General features: G+C 37.3%; 1 protein-coding gene across 5 annotated transcripts in view; it reads right to left on the bottom strand.

The window, feature by feature from the left end:
- phkb (phosphorylase kinase, beta) overlaps nucleotides 1-14,978 on the bottom strand; it is a 71,573-nt gene continuing 56,595 nt past the window's right edge. For 4 of the 5 annotated variants that reach the window (XM_084403614.1, XM_084403616.1, XM_084403618.1 and 1 more), the window contains 15 exons: nucleotides 12,758-12,841; nucleotides 10,680-10,784; nucleotides 10,317-10,399; nucleotides 10,151-10,241; nucleotides 9,418-9,476; nucleotides 9,094-9,256; nucleotides 8,934-9,015; nucleotides 8,340-8,397; nucleotides 6,462-6,552; nucleotides 2,809-3,011; nucleotides 2,514-2,648; nucleotides 1,606-1,735; nucleotides 1,330-1,437; nucleotides 1,083-1,223; nucleotides 1-764 (listed from right to left, as the gene is read on the bottom strand). In XM_084403614.1, the coding sequence (XP_084259740.1) occupies nucleotides 627-764; nucleotides 1,083-1,223; nucleotides 1,330-1,437; nucleotides 1,606-1,735; nucleotides 2,514-2,648; nucleotides 2,809-3,011; nucleotides 6,462-6,552; nucleotides 8,340-8,397; nucleotides 8,934-9,015; nucleotides 9,094-9,256; nucleotides 9,418-9,476; nucleotides 10,151-10,241; nucleotides 10,317-10,399; nucleotides 10,680-10,784; nucleotides 12,758-12,841 (1,671 nt within the window). In that variant the 3' untranslated portion in view covers nucleotides 1-626. Of the gene's footprint in view, nucleotides 765-1,082; nucleotides 1,224-1,329; nucleotides 1,438-1,605; nucleotides 1,736-2,513; nucleotides 2,649-2,808; nucleotides 3,012-6,461; nucleotides 6,553-8,055; nucleotides 8,147-8,339; nucleotides 8,398-8,933; nucleotides 9,016-9,093; nucleotides 9,257-9,417; nucleotides 9,477-10,150; nucleotides 10,242-10,316; nucleotides 10,400-10,679; nucleotides 10,785-12,757; nucleotides 12,842-14,978 lie in introns of all 5 variants that reach the window. The other variant, XM_084403615.1, reaches the window with a different exon arrangement.

The following is a 14,978-nucleotide window of genomic DNA, read 5'->3' as shown; positions in this document are numbered from 1 at the left end:
TTGCAGTTAAAACATGGGCAGTTTATTTTTTTAAATACATTTTTCTTCAGTGGTAAAGGACTGAAAATACTGTTCTTATAATGAGGAAACCAACACACTCAAATGTTTTTTATATTAGTATTCAAACATACATAAAAGCAAGTGCCATGATACATCAAGTAGCAGTCATGTGCTCTGAAGTTAACTAACAACAGGTTCGAAATGAAAAACAAACTGCATTAAGCTCAAATACATGTATACATTAATTCAGAATATACTACATTATTTAACAAAAACAGTTGCAAAACAGCTTCTAACTTCACTTTTAAGTTCACAACCAACAACATCTACGTGACTATTCAAACCACACCCTGAATAATGACATGCAGTTAGTTCGTACCTTGGTGTACAATGTGAAGCTATTTTGATCCTGACTTAATAGTTTGCCATGAGGCATGTGGTTCTCTTGACAAAGCCAAGTTGTGTGCTGGTATTGATAAAGGGCCTGATGAAAAAAAAAACTTATACAATAATCTTTGGGAGGCTAACAATGCAAACTTTATTTTGATTTATTTGAATTTATATACTATATCATATATTCCAGACAAAAAAAACAAAACAATCCCATGTATGGCAGTCTAAGTGCTTTAGCTGACAGAACACGGGTCATCTTTACTGGGCTTCACCTCTCCCTGCAGCAGCTGGATCATTACTGCCTTGGTCAGGTAACTGGACGTGCCTTGTTTCCCCAGGGCTGGTGTGTTGTAGAAGGCCTCCATGTTATCCTGTGGATTTTATTTATCTTAGTAACATCACCACAAAATGCTAATGCAAGTGTACCTGCCATTCAAATTCATACTGGCTGCTGCGTGTTAAAGTACATCACATTAGGGCTCTCAATCAATTCATTACATGATATGCTGATTGATTAATTAATTGCATTTATGATATAATACGATTCGAAGACAATTGCATAACTGTGGCAGGCAAAAGCACTGCACAGAAATTTCGTATTTAGTCAATATATTGTTTGTTTTACTGTTAAGCCTTGCATAAAAGACTTCTTGAACTTGAAAGCTTTCACATGTTAAATCTGCCCTCACCAGTTTCCCAGAGCCCCCCAGTCTGCTGCGGTCTTTCTGAAAGTCAGCAAAGGCGTCCTTAACCAACTGGTCCAAATCCACCGGCTCCTGAAACTCCAGCTCCGGGTTTCTTTCCAGCAAAATTGACACCACCATCAACAGCTGCATTCAGGTCATCAAAGACACAAACAGCAGATAAGGTGAATAATACGCTAGAGTACAAATTCAAAATAAGTTAGGGCTGCAGAAGGGACAAATTGTGCCTAACCTCCACAATTATCTGCCTGTACTCAGCCAAAACGATGTTCTTTAATGTGTCCTCCACCAACAGAGAAAAATTCATTTCATACATGGTCATATCTGACAGAGTAGGTTGCTGCAAAAGAGTGAAAGATGGTTATCTTTCGCAGATATTGGGAACACATTTAAAACGGCCCTTTAATGATGCAATACAGGGAGATTATTTCTCCAGAACTACAGTTCCTCTGCAAAACTATGCTTAATATTTCCCCCCAAAAAAGATCAAAGGTTTAGGAGGAGTTACCTGAGGGAGACTTTTTCCTCCAACCATGATGCCATTACGTGTTCTCTCTAGGATTTGCCAAACACGGTCATAGAAGCCGAGAGGGGTGCGGTTGAGGGAGCCATCTATCTGACGTCTATTAAGCCACGATCTATAGAAACATGGAAGACCAAAACAAATCACCCAAATTGTTAAAACGGACAAATCATTTGGGAGATAATACATAAATTATCCATTTAAAATTCAGGCCTCGGTAAGATATATTAATGCTTTTGAAATAAGTCCCTTAATGCTTAGGCTGCATTTATTTGTTTTAAAAATACAGTGAAAACAATAATATTGTGAACTATCATTACAACCAAAAATAACTTTGCTCTGTTTCAATATATTTTAAAATGTCATTTATTTCTGTTATAGTAAAGCTACATTTTCAGCAGCCATTACTCCAGTTTTCAGTGTCACATGATCCTTCAGAAATCATTCAATATTCTGATTTGGTGTTCATGAAACATTTCTTATTTATTATGAATGCGGAGACATTCATATATTATGAATGTGATTACTTGTCAGTATTCTTAAATATAAAGAACACATTCTTGAATACAAAGAACATAATTTATTTGAAATAGAAATCTTTAGTAACAATGTTAAAGTCTGTACTGTCACTTTTGATCAATGCGTCCTTGCAGGAAAAAAATGAATAAATTCTTTCAACAAAAAAAAAAATATTACTGATCCCAAGTTTTGGATGATGGTGTACATTATCAGAATATCAGGTTCTTATTTTAAAATTATTGTTAGTTGCCCAATTAAAAGCTAGGATTATATAAATGATGATAAACTGTATACTATTGCTGCGAATGGACACGGCAAACCATTCACGTTTGGCAGGTATCTACAGAAACACACAGATGGTGGGCATCCTGCACCTGCCATTCTGCTGAGGCTGGAGGACATCCAGCAGGAGCTGTTTGACATCACTAGGGGACATCTGGTAGATGTCCTGAGGTGGCAAGTCCCCAGCACGAATCTTCAACTCATGCTTCATTGCTTGAACAATCCACCTGATTGAAACATGAGCATGACAAGAAAGTTTGTTAAGGAAACCCGTGTAAATAATGTGCAGAACCTAATGCAATATATTTAGAGATGTGAACATGTTATTTCTATTATTTAGGCTCATGTTGTGAAGCTCATTATCTGAAAAGAGAGGGGACAGCATACCCCACACGGATCTTCAGCATGCCACTGAACAGCTCTGGGGTGTTAGAGATGATCCAGCCAATGTGGATGACCAGCTCTTGCTGCAGCACGGCCTCTCGCTCGCCGTGAGGGCTGCACTTGCTGTATATGATGTCCTTTATGACCCCCGGAGACAGTGGGTTAGAGATCACAATCTCCTCATGCCCAAACAGCCCCAGAGTCACCTGGTAAATCAGAACTGCCGTCAGTCTGTATCACGATGGATGATTTGTCAGAGAAGCATTTTGGTCATTTCTATTTCTTTGAAAGGGTTTTAGATGTACTGCAATGACTCAAACCAGTATTATCTCTGTTTAAAATGTATAAATCCAACCCGATATTATGACAACAACAAAAAACTATTTTACCAGGTGGTGATTTCGTTTGAATTTGTACAATGTGATGTGTATGGAAATGTTTGATTTTTATAAAGACCGTAAGCATGAAAGGTCCACCCCTAAATCCAACCATCAGTGAGGCGTAAGCATTAAAATGTACAAATGAGATTATAAGAAATAATACAAATTAGCCAAATCACAAAATACAGTGTAGTTATGAATTGTCAAAAGAGTGTTTTGTATAAATCACAAAATCACAACATTCCAGTACATCTATCCTTTTCAAGAAAAGCTCCCAAATAATAATGATCTATACTGGTGTAGTAATGTGGTAATAGGTCTATACAAGATGATCTATTAAACACTGCAGATCTGCATAAAAATTACAACATTATTACAGCGGTCCCACATACATATATATATATATATATATATATATATATATATCTCAGAGGTATGCAAACTTTTTACTATGAAGGGCAAACATCTTGATTGAAGGCTGTGGATTGAAAGTAAATGTTGCTTTATATCCAACTATATTTTATAAACACACACACACACACACACACATCTACATTTTATATATATATAAAGGAATTTAGGAAATAGATATTCCTTTATATATATTTACACTCACCTAAAGGATTATTAGGAACACCATACTAATACTGTGTTTGACCCCCTTTCGCCTTCAGAACTGCCTTAATTCTACGTGGCATTGATTCAACAAGGTGCTGAAAGCATTCTTTAGAAATGTTGGCCCATATTGATAGGATAGCATCTTGCAGTTGATGGAGATTTGTGGGATGCACATCCAGGGCATGAAGCTCCCGTTCCACCACATCCCAAAGATGCTCTATTGGGTTGAGATCTGGTGACTGTGGGGGGGACTGTGTTCAAGAAACCAATTTGAAATGATTCGAGCTTTGTGACATGGTGCATTATCCTGCTGGAAGTACCATCAGAGGATGGGTACATGGTGGTCATAAAGGGATGGACATGGTCAGAAACAATGCTCAGGTAGGCCGTGGCATTTAAACGATGCCCAATTGGCACTAAGGGGCCTAAAGTGTGCCAAGAAAACATCCCCCACACCATTACACCACCACCACCAGCCTGCACAGTGGTAACAAGGCATGATGGATCCATGTTCTCATTCTGTTTACGCCAAAGACTCATCAGACCAGGCAACATTTTTCCAGTCCATTTTTCCAGTCCAACTGTCCAATTTTGGCGAGCTCGTGCAAATTGTAGCCTCTTTTTCCTATTTGTAGTGGAGATGAGTGGTACGCGGTGGGGTCTTCTGCTGTTGTAGCCCATTCGCCTCAAGGTTGTGTGTGTTGTGGCTTCACAAATGCTTTGCTGCATACCTCGGTTGTAACGAGTGGTTATTTCAGTCAAAGTTGCTCTTCTATCAGCTTGAATCAGTCGGCCCATTCTCCTCTAGCATCAACAAGGCATTTTCGCCCACAGGACTGTCGCATACTGGATGTTTTTCCCTTTTCACACCATTCTTTGTAAACCCTAGAAATGGTTGTGCGTAAAAATCCCAGTAACTGAGCAGATTGTGAAATACTCAGACCGGCCCGTCTGGCACCAACGACCATGCCACGCTCAAAATTGCTTAAATCACCTTTCTTTCCCATTCTGACATTCAGTTTGGAGTTCAGGAGATTGTCTTGACCAGGACCACACCCCTAAATGCATTGAAGCAACTGTCATGTGATTGGTTGATTAGATAATTGCATTAATGAGAAATTGAACAGGTGTTCCTAATAATCCTTTAGGTGAGTGTATATATATATATATATATATATATATATATATATATATATATATATGAAGAGTTCAGATGCAAAAGCCTCTAAGTGCCATCTGAAATTTTCTTCTAGAATGATAATTTTTATCAAGCTCGTATATTTAAGTTCAGTAATTTCACTTAAATGACAATTAATAGGTAATTTTCATTGCCATTTAAGTGAAATTACTGAACTTAAATATATGGGCTTGAAAAAAATGATCATTCTAGAAGAAAATTTCAGATGGCACTTAGAGGCTTTTGCATCTGAACTCTTCATATATATATATATATATATAATAAAGAAAAAAAAAATATATATATATATATATATATATATATATATATATAGATAGATAGATAGATAGATAGATAGATATAGATATATAGATGTTAAACAAAACAAATGATGAACCAAATAATTTTTTTTATAAATTATATGTTTCAATGTTTTTTCCTATTTTTCCTTATGATTGCATGGCGGGCCAAATCAAAGGTCATCAGGTGCCACCTTTGGCCCGGCTTGGGCATCTCGGATATTTATGAATACCACTGTATTAGATATCAAAATATAGCATAAATTTAACAAAAACAAGTTTGTTGGCTTTTAAAAGATAAAATCTACTTGGGGACTTTGTGGTTCTCAAATGTTAGAAGAAGAAAAAAAATCTGTCTAGTGTGATTTGTTTGCAGAGGCCACTTGGTCTTTGTTATCTATGCAATAAAAAAATATATTTTGAGTCTGGCTTAAGTATGTGGTGGCTATCTCCTTATAGTTCCCAGCAGACATCAATATTGCTCTGCTATGGCAATTTACCCAAATACACATTAAGATGGGAGCACATAGAAAAAGGCTTGGCTTCTTTAAATTAAATAAGGCTAAGACTCTGTGATTCTACATGCAGGTCAGCTCAGACTGCTCTTGTATGCAAAGAATGACCCATTTTCAAACCAAAACGTACCCATTTATCTTACCCACAACATTAGGCCCCTAGGATGCAATTTCTATGCAGATTCACTGCTAGTGCGCTACTCTGATGAATCATTTCACAACCACCAGGGGCTAAACACGACTATGTTGGGAAACTATGGCAGTTCATTAAACAAACACTCCACACCACAAGTAATGTTTGTCTCAACACAAAGCAAATAAAAGGTAAATGTACACTGAGGGTAAATGTAATGCACGAACAATGGGATGGTTGCAGGCGTTCTGGGTAAAAGTGATTTTTGCAGCAAAAGGAATAGTTAAACTTCAAATGAAAGCAGGTTAGCTTTGCCAGTGATGACTGATGCAATTAGCTATTATTCTGTTGTGTAATAGGAAGAGGAGTCCATCATGACTTCGGCATACAACTGATGTGAAGAGAAAACATTCTAAGCTAATTTTAACCTTCTTATAATCAGTGAACATTAAAATGTTTGATTTCTTTACATTTTTTACTTGTTCGTTCATATCTTATCTATTATTTAGGCCCCTGTTCCTGTTTTTCACTTACCTGCTTGCCATGCACTAAAACACTAGTAATGCTCGGTGCAAGGCTGTCCACTAGTTTAGTTAAGAGACTGGCAGCAAGGCGCACAACGGACCTGGTGAACACAACACAATACAACACAACACTCATTCAATGGAGCCAAACAGAAATTGAATTGGACTACAGTCTATTATAAAACATAGTTTATTCCTAAAATGTATACACTACTGTTCAAAAGTTTGGGGTCAGAAAGATTACGTTTTAAATAAATTAATACTTTTATTCAGAAAGGATACATTAAATTCAAAATAAAATCAAAAGTGACAGTAAAGGCATTTACAATGTTACATAAGATTTCTATTTCAAATAAATGCTGTTACGTCCTATTCATTAAAGGATCCTAAAGAAAGCATCACATTTTCAACATTTTTTAAATGTTTCTTGAGTAGCAAATCAGCATATTAGAATGATTTCTGAAGGATCATGTGACACTGAAGACTGGAGTAATGGTGCTGAAAATTCTGTTTTAACATCCCAGGAATAAATTACATTGTTTTTCTACTGTTTCTTTGATCAAATAAAATGCAGTCTTGGTGAGCATAAGAGACTTCTTTAAAATTCATTTAAAAAAATCATACAGACCCCAAACTTTTGACAGATAGTCTATATAAGACTTGCTGCCTCATAAGCAATGACAAATATAGTTGGAGCTCAACAGTGATTCATTTTACATATATCACCAAAAAGACTTGTTACAAGAACTTTGTGAACCCCGCCAAACTTCTTTAAACTTTAGATTGTTTGAAGTCTAATTGTAATGCAGCATGGTGCTCATTTCAATAAATGAGATGATGTTATATTCCAAAATTTTGACCCCCTGTAGCATTTAAATCATTAATATTTAAAGCTGGGCCCTCTGGGAGGAAAACGATCAGGAGAGCTCGGCATCTCAAAGTGACAAAGTGGCATTGGGCATTTAAACTATGCTGTTGTTGCTCCTGGACAGAAGTTACACTTCCTACTGTACACTTTCGTAATTAGCATTTTCATTTATTCATACATTTATTTGGCAGGCGCTTTTATCCAAAGTAACTTACAGTATATTCAGTGTATACGTTTTATTATTAGGTGTGTTCCCTGGAAATTAAATACATGACTTTAGCGTCATTTGAGCTATATGAACCTATTTTAATGTTCACCAATTTCATGTTTAGCTGATGGATTCCTTTGGTGAATGAATATAAATAAGTGTTATGGACAGGTTATACTGCCACAGACATAATGGAGTTTAGCTCACAAACAAATTGCAAATGAGACACTGTTACAGTGATAACCCCAGCTAAGAGGCATCAATTTGTGTTATGAAGGATATAAAAAAGCTCAACTTCAAAAAAACATTGCCATAGGCACAAAATAACAATTATAAAAGAAAGAAAAAAACAACAACTAATGAGCTGCATGGTTTCTCTGTGCATGATAATAACAGCTTGACTAAGCGGATGTAAAGAAAAAACAACAAAGGATGAGTGCTGCGTGCTCATGAGTAAACACATCCTTCAGCACGGAGTCAACAGTTACACCACACATGCAGAGGTCGTATACCCCAACGCCCAATTACCTGCTTGCCATGGACCAATATAGTGGTTATATGAGGAGCTATAGAACCGGGAAACTTCTGGATAACGGCCGCAGCACTACGCACCGCCAGCCTACATGAGGTTTGCGTGTTTAAAAATATATATGCGCATAGTTGCACGTAACATTAGACAAATACACATAACAGGTAAAAACCAAAATAGCCATAAATATATCAAGAGTTGATCATTTTACCCAACTATAATGAGAAAATAAGTGAAACTCTAAATGCTTCCGGTGAGTGCAATGAAAAGAGGAAAAACTTACCAAAGCTTCCTGCTCCCAGCTCTTCTGTAGATTCTCTCCATGTCATCCTTGAGATTCTCTGGACATACAGAGGGTTAGGAATGGCATGTTAACCATGAAAAAAAATATTTTCAGCCTTAGTGTAGTCTGTAAGACAACATCCCCGGAGCATTTAGGCCCAAACACATGTGGAAGCTTGCAACATAAAATCACATATAGGCATGTATTTAATCGCTCTGCGCTTGTTCAATAGGTCCGTTTAAGAGTGTGAACAGTCTTGAGCTACGAGATAAACTGTAGCTACGGGAATTAAGACCACGACAAGGGTGTGAGCAAGCATTGCCAACCCACTTGCTTATCCATGAAGGCACTAAATGGATTACAGCTGTGGACATTTCATTCAGATGAGCTTTAAAAGCAGCCATGCAGTAAGACGTGTCCTGTGGCTTTTTAAAAAGCTCACCATTTCAATAGCACTGAAATACTCTGGCCTTACACTTAATCATTAAAACTTTAATAAAAATACCAGACATTTCAGAGGTAGAGACATATTTGACTGAACTAATAATAAATATCTTATGAATTATGTACTATTTGGGTGACTAAACAACATACCGTTTTTATCAAAGAAGTCTGGGCCTTCTTTTTTGAGGAGAATACTGGCCAGCTGGGCTTGACTGGCCAGACAGTCACAGTCCTGATAACAGAATATGAGTTATATAAGAGCACCTATATTAAACTCATAATCACACACAGGCAGGATAGTTAGACTCACATTGAATTTCTGTAGAATCTCAGATGTGGATTTATGGAACCATTCCTCGACGTTGATCTCAGGCTGCTGCTCCAGGTCAGAGGCGTTCGGCGTGCTGGTTTGACGCTTGACCTTCGAATGCTTGGGCAACTCCAGCTCCTCGAAGCTCTTAAACTCTGGGATCCTACCCAGAGGAATGTATTATGGAAAAAAGAAATGGATTATGAATCTGCTGCATGCCTTAGAAACTGTGTAGACAATTTCCTTCCATTGCTTCAATAAGTGTACCATATTGAACAAAGGTGAAGAGGAAAATAAATGGTGCAAATGGAGGTTAAATCTTACTCAGCTTCATTGACACGTAGGAAATCCAATTGCTCCACCACAGCGCCTGATATCAGGGTCTATAAAGTTTCCACAAAGAATGTTACATTAGAACAGGGATTTTCAAAGTCAAAGACATAACACAACATAACATACATGATGACGTCCTTCAATTAAACCACATAGCATGGATTACACACAGATTCTTAATAAAGCTATGACAGATATTTAGTCGAGTCCTAACTGTTTACTTTCACCTAACTGACAATGTTACGTAAATACTCACCAAAATGGGCATTCTGACACATAAATGTGTGTATTTGACCTTTCAAGCGCAATAATAAGCTGTGAAAGTGAACTGAATTCAGCACTCGTGCTCTTCGGATGTGCGCCACAGAAAGCTGCCTGTCAGCCACGAATTCAATTCACTTTCACGGTTTATTGTACTTTTAATAACTCATCATCAAGCATGTCCCACTCTTTCTTCTTATTCATTGATGTTTCTTTGCTGCTCAGTCGTGTTTAAGCAGTCCTGCACTGCACACGTGTATTTACATACAGATAAACTATATAGAAAAATCTCTATCGATTGGCAATGTCATATCGCCCGTGCCTCCCCTGCACGCCCCACACTTTGAAAACCCCTGATAGACCATAGGTAATACAAAGGCATTTAGATACATCATGCAATATTACATTATAATACAATATGTTCTAAATGACTGTTAATCAACACACTAAGCGACTACAGTACCTGAAGTCTGTCCACATGAACTTTGACTCCTCCAATGTTTCCCTTCTTAAAAGATGCCAGCATGTCCAGGATGGGGTTGAAGCGGCTCCCCCTGGCAAGAAAGAGGTGATATTACTGTACCTCTCATAAACAAAACTAGGTTCTGGCTGATTGGAGAGCCTCTTACTTAATGTTGTCCTCTCTGATAAGGACCAGGAAGAGAGGCCGGCCCGACATCTTCCAGTACTGCTTAATAAACTGCAAGGCATTCTGTAAAACGCATATAAATACAACCGCATTACAAGAGAGCACTGGAACTTTGGCAATCACATTGCAGCATAAACATACAAGCACAGCGCAGACAGCAGGAGAACCACACTGTAACTCTGAGGGTGGACACTGATGATTTATAGGGGACGTTTCTGTCCATTGCCCATTTTCTGCCCTAAATTTGATTCTTTCTTTATATAGAAAGATAGACAAAATATGAAACACAAAGTGAACCCTCTTCTTGCATCGTCTGAGGAACCAGTGAGGTGTGATATCTCACCTTAATATCATCTATCAAAAGCATGACATCCTGGGACAAGTAGAAGTCACTGAGATCGAAGACAATTGGATAGCAGACCACAGTCTTTCCAAGTATTCGATAAATCTGAGGGGGAGAGAAATTACCCATTGCGTTACCTGCAACTATATGGATGACTGTTAGATCTAGACATATACTTTACCTCAGACAGCAAATAAAACATGCCATCCTTTCTGAACAGACAGACACATAGACATCCCTCTAATTTTCTCTGTATTTATGTGAGAAGTGAGTTACTGCATATAGCCCACCACTGTCATACTAAACATAATCAATTCTCCATCAAATACAGAAGATCATTACTCTGGAGTTCCTATTTTTATCTTCCCCAATGTCATCATGCTTAAACTGCCTGCAGGCAGTGAGGCTCAGCAGTTTTGGAACCGAACAATAGACTTGTAATCAATCATCTGCACCTCTTGACATAATTTAGGTTTGTGTGCAGTTAAAGGGTTTGTGTGCATTTACACTCATGCTGTTGCAATTCATTTGACTTTCTTTCTTTTTTTTTGTGGAACAAAAAAAAAAAGATATTTAGAAGAATCTTTATGACAAGTGGCTGTCAGGGTTAAAAAAATGACAAAAAAGACCCATAAAAGTACTCCATATATAAATCGAGTGCCATTTTCCAAGTCTTCTTAAAGGGATAGTTCACCAAAAATGAAAATTAGCCCATGATTTACATCCTAGGTGTATATGACATTCTTCTTTCAGACAAATACAATCGGATTTATATAAAAAAATGTCCTGGCTCTTCCAAGCTTTATAATGGCAGTGAATGGCAGTTTCTGTTTTGAAGTCCATAAAAGTGCATCTAATGCATTTTTGTAAGAAAAATATTCATATTTAAACCTTTAGAAATTAAAATAACTAGCTTCCGGCCAACCGAACATACGGATTCGACTTAAGTCTAAGCGCAATTTACGCAAGTAATGCGACGTACTGCTGATATTTACGCTACGCCATGACGCACTACGCTACTTCTGACGTCACAAGATGCGCATTAGGCGCAGTGAATTTTGCATATGGCCGTTTGACAGGGAACTAGAATTTTACTTTGTAACATGTTAAATATGAATATTTTACTTACACAAACTCATCGCTTTGCTTCAGAAGGCCTTTATTAACCACCCAGAGCCGTGTGGAGCGCTTTTATGATGGATGGATGCACTTTTATGGACTTCAAAACAGAAACAGCCATTCACTGCCATTATAAAGCTTGGAAGAGTCGGGACATTTTTAATATAACTCCTGATTGTATTCGTCTGAAAGAATAATAGACCTAGGATGACTTGAGGGTGAGTAAATCATGGGCTAATTATTATTTTTGGGTGAACTATCCCTTTAAGCCATACGATGGCTTTTTGAGAAAAACAGACTGAAATTAGTCATTAATCATTAATCATTTAAGTCATATGTTAATTCAAGAACTGCAAACTGCTGCAACCAGATCATTCATGTGTGAACAAATCAGTCAGATACGTGAATGATTCGTTCAGTACAAAAAGTAAAACGTATTATCTGGTTCCCTGAAAAGAACAGCTCACCGGAGCAAGATTATCAGTCTTGCTGATACAACTTATCACCATTTTTTTTTTGGCTTATCACCACAAGTTGCACCAACTTAAATTTCAGTACTATCAGTCTTTCATATCAATCATATAGATGACTTTTAAAATGTTTTTGGTGGGTATTTTGTCATTTTTGGAGATTAGCAGATGTGGTCACTATGAACTGTTGCAGTATGGAAAAGATCTGTATAAAGATTCATGAAAAAAATACTTTTGTCTTTTAGAGAGAGAATAGCACCATACAAGTTTGTTACGACATGAGGCTGAGTACATAATGACAGTGAACTATTCCTTTAAAGGAGAGTTGGACTAATATTTAATTATCATAGGCACTGTGTTACTCTGAGCTTCTGAGTTATTATAAGGATAAATCACAAAGACCTGTAATGAGCAGGAGCTGAAGTAAATGAGGAAATGTTTGCATTTCCTGTCAGGAGAGTTTGCGCCAGCACACAGAACACTATTTACCTTGCAAGTGCCAATGCAGCCAACGGGCCTCTCCGGTCTCCCACTCAAACCAAGCTTCTTATTAATGGCAAGGAAGCGGTATGCCTTGAAAAATAGAGAGACACACACACACATAAATATATATATATATGTATATATCACACTCAATAAGGACTAGAATGCCTGTGTGTGTCCATTATGTGTGTAAAGGTATTATCTGAGCCATTATAGTACAGGCACCATGTGGTTTAATTCATAACATGCATGTTTTGTTCAGTGGTTGATTCTGAAAGCCTGGTTATTTCCTTGGAGAAAAGGTTAAGTTTGTTGTTGCAAGTGTTCGTGCAAGTTTCTTTCAGTTAAAACAGCTCAAACATGCATTTTAGTCTGGGACTAGCTTTAGCCTTGTCTATGAAACTGGGGGATAGTGTGACAAAGAAGAATCAGAATGAGCCAAACCAGACAGTTTACCTTGCAGTTTTAAGTTGGTTCAGTGTACTGCTGTGATATTTTTCACGAGGTCTTAGCGCCAATAATTAAGACAGAGATCTGAGCACTTAAGCCATTATTTGCGCGTAACACTTTCAACAACACTTCCTCTGTGACCTCAATAAAGCTGCTCTCTTCTGTATCACTAATTTATCATTTAGCTGATACTTTTATATATCTCAAATTGCAGTGCACTTATTAGAGTCTCTGTTCCCTTGGAGCAACCTGGTGTTAAGTGGTGTAAAGTTCATGATTCCTTGGTTCCTTTCGCTTTCCAGCCTGGATTTTTCAATCATTACACTTTGCTGCACAAAATTGTAGGAATAACCAGATTCATGCATTTTCTGAAGAAAATGCAAAACTGTGCTTATCAAAAGCTCACCATGATGCTACTGTGCACAAGTCTAATAAGGCTCATCCCATTTTGCATATAAAGCTAGAAAAAAATGTTCCACCTCTAAATGTACACTATTTTTTGAGTCACAAAGTCAACAGATCCACACAGATATGCTACCATTCAAAGAATTGGGCTCATTTCTTACATTTCTTTTTAAGTAATTTATTTTGCTCATGAGACATGTATTATTATTATAGAGGGTCTGCGTGTGACGTCACCGTCGGCCGGAGTGAATGCAGTCACTCCCACTAAGCGGCAAAAAGACATTTGTTTTCAGCGTGAATGCTCCAAAAAAACACACAAAACACATCTAAAATGGGAAAGAGCTTTGCGACTGACTGTACAACTAGATTTGACCAGAAATCTGAGGTACTGTATATTTTTACAGACTGCCAAAAGCTACAGAACAGACTATATTCTGCATAATTGGATGTTTTTAAATAAACACTGACAAAAAACTATACAAGTTTTAGGGCTGGACGATACGATGATGTACAGTACAACATTAATGTAAGTGATCACCCGGATTTAGACCCATCTATATTGTATAAAGCGTTTACAGGCAAATTTGCTTTATTTATTTCCCCGGCGTCGTCAGGCACATATAAATGTCAGGAAACACGATTCCTGGCTGCATGTCAATATCCATGGATCACTGAATCTTTGGTAAGTTGTAAGGAACACTATATCGAGTCCATCCTTTAGATTAAACTGATAATATTTCGTTTTTCTCGCGTTTTTGCAGTTTGCCCTATTAACTCCAGTAACGCAGCAACTCTTTTGCCACTCAGTCCGGCTGAGGGGGGCGTGTTCCGGCGGGAAAGTGACGTCAATGCATTCCCTCTATAAGTTGAAAATGGGGATGCTGCTTAGGAAAGAATGAAAAGTGTGAAGGTGTTTTTTTTTTCAGGATTCTATAATGAACAGAAAGTTTGAAGAAGAAAATTTATTTGAAATAGAATTTGAAATATTTATTATATATTATATGATTATAACATTTTAACATAATCTAAAATTAAATATAATTTTTTTTGTCACTTCTGATCAATTTTTTGTGTCAAACAAACAAACAAATCTTACTGACCTCAAAATTTTTAAACAGTGTAATTGGCTTTTAGCCGAATTAGTCCCAGTAACAATTACATGCAAGTTGAACTATCGGTAAAGAGTCTCAGCAGAACAAACAGTGCAAGGAGATTAAACAGAGGTATTTGAGTCAAATGTGCAGTGACTTTTCCATCCAACACATAAACCACTTTGCCAGTGACACTCATCAACCACATGTTTAAAGGCAGAGCTGCAGTCACGACACACAACTTAAAATGGCAACAAATACAATGTCAGGGCAAAACACCG

Source organism: Rutilus rutilus, assembly GCF_951802725.1.
Source record: "Rutilus rutilus genome assembly, chromosome: 3".
NCBI classification, from domain to species: Eukaryota; Metazoa; Chordata; class Actinopteri; order Cypriniformes; family Leuciscidae; genus Rutilus; species Rutilus rutilus.
The sequence above is the reverse complement of the archived record's forward strand: the minus strand, read 5'-3'. Positions and strand labels throughout refer to the sequence as shown.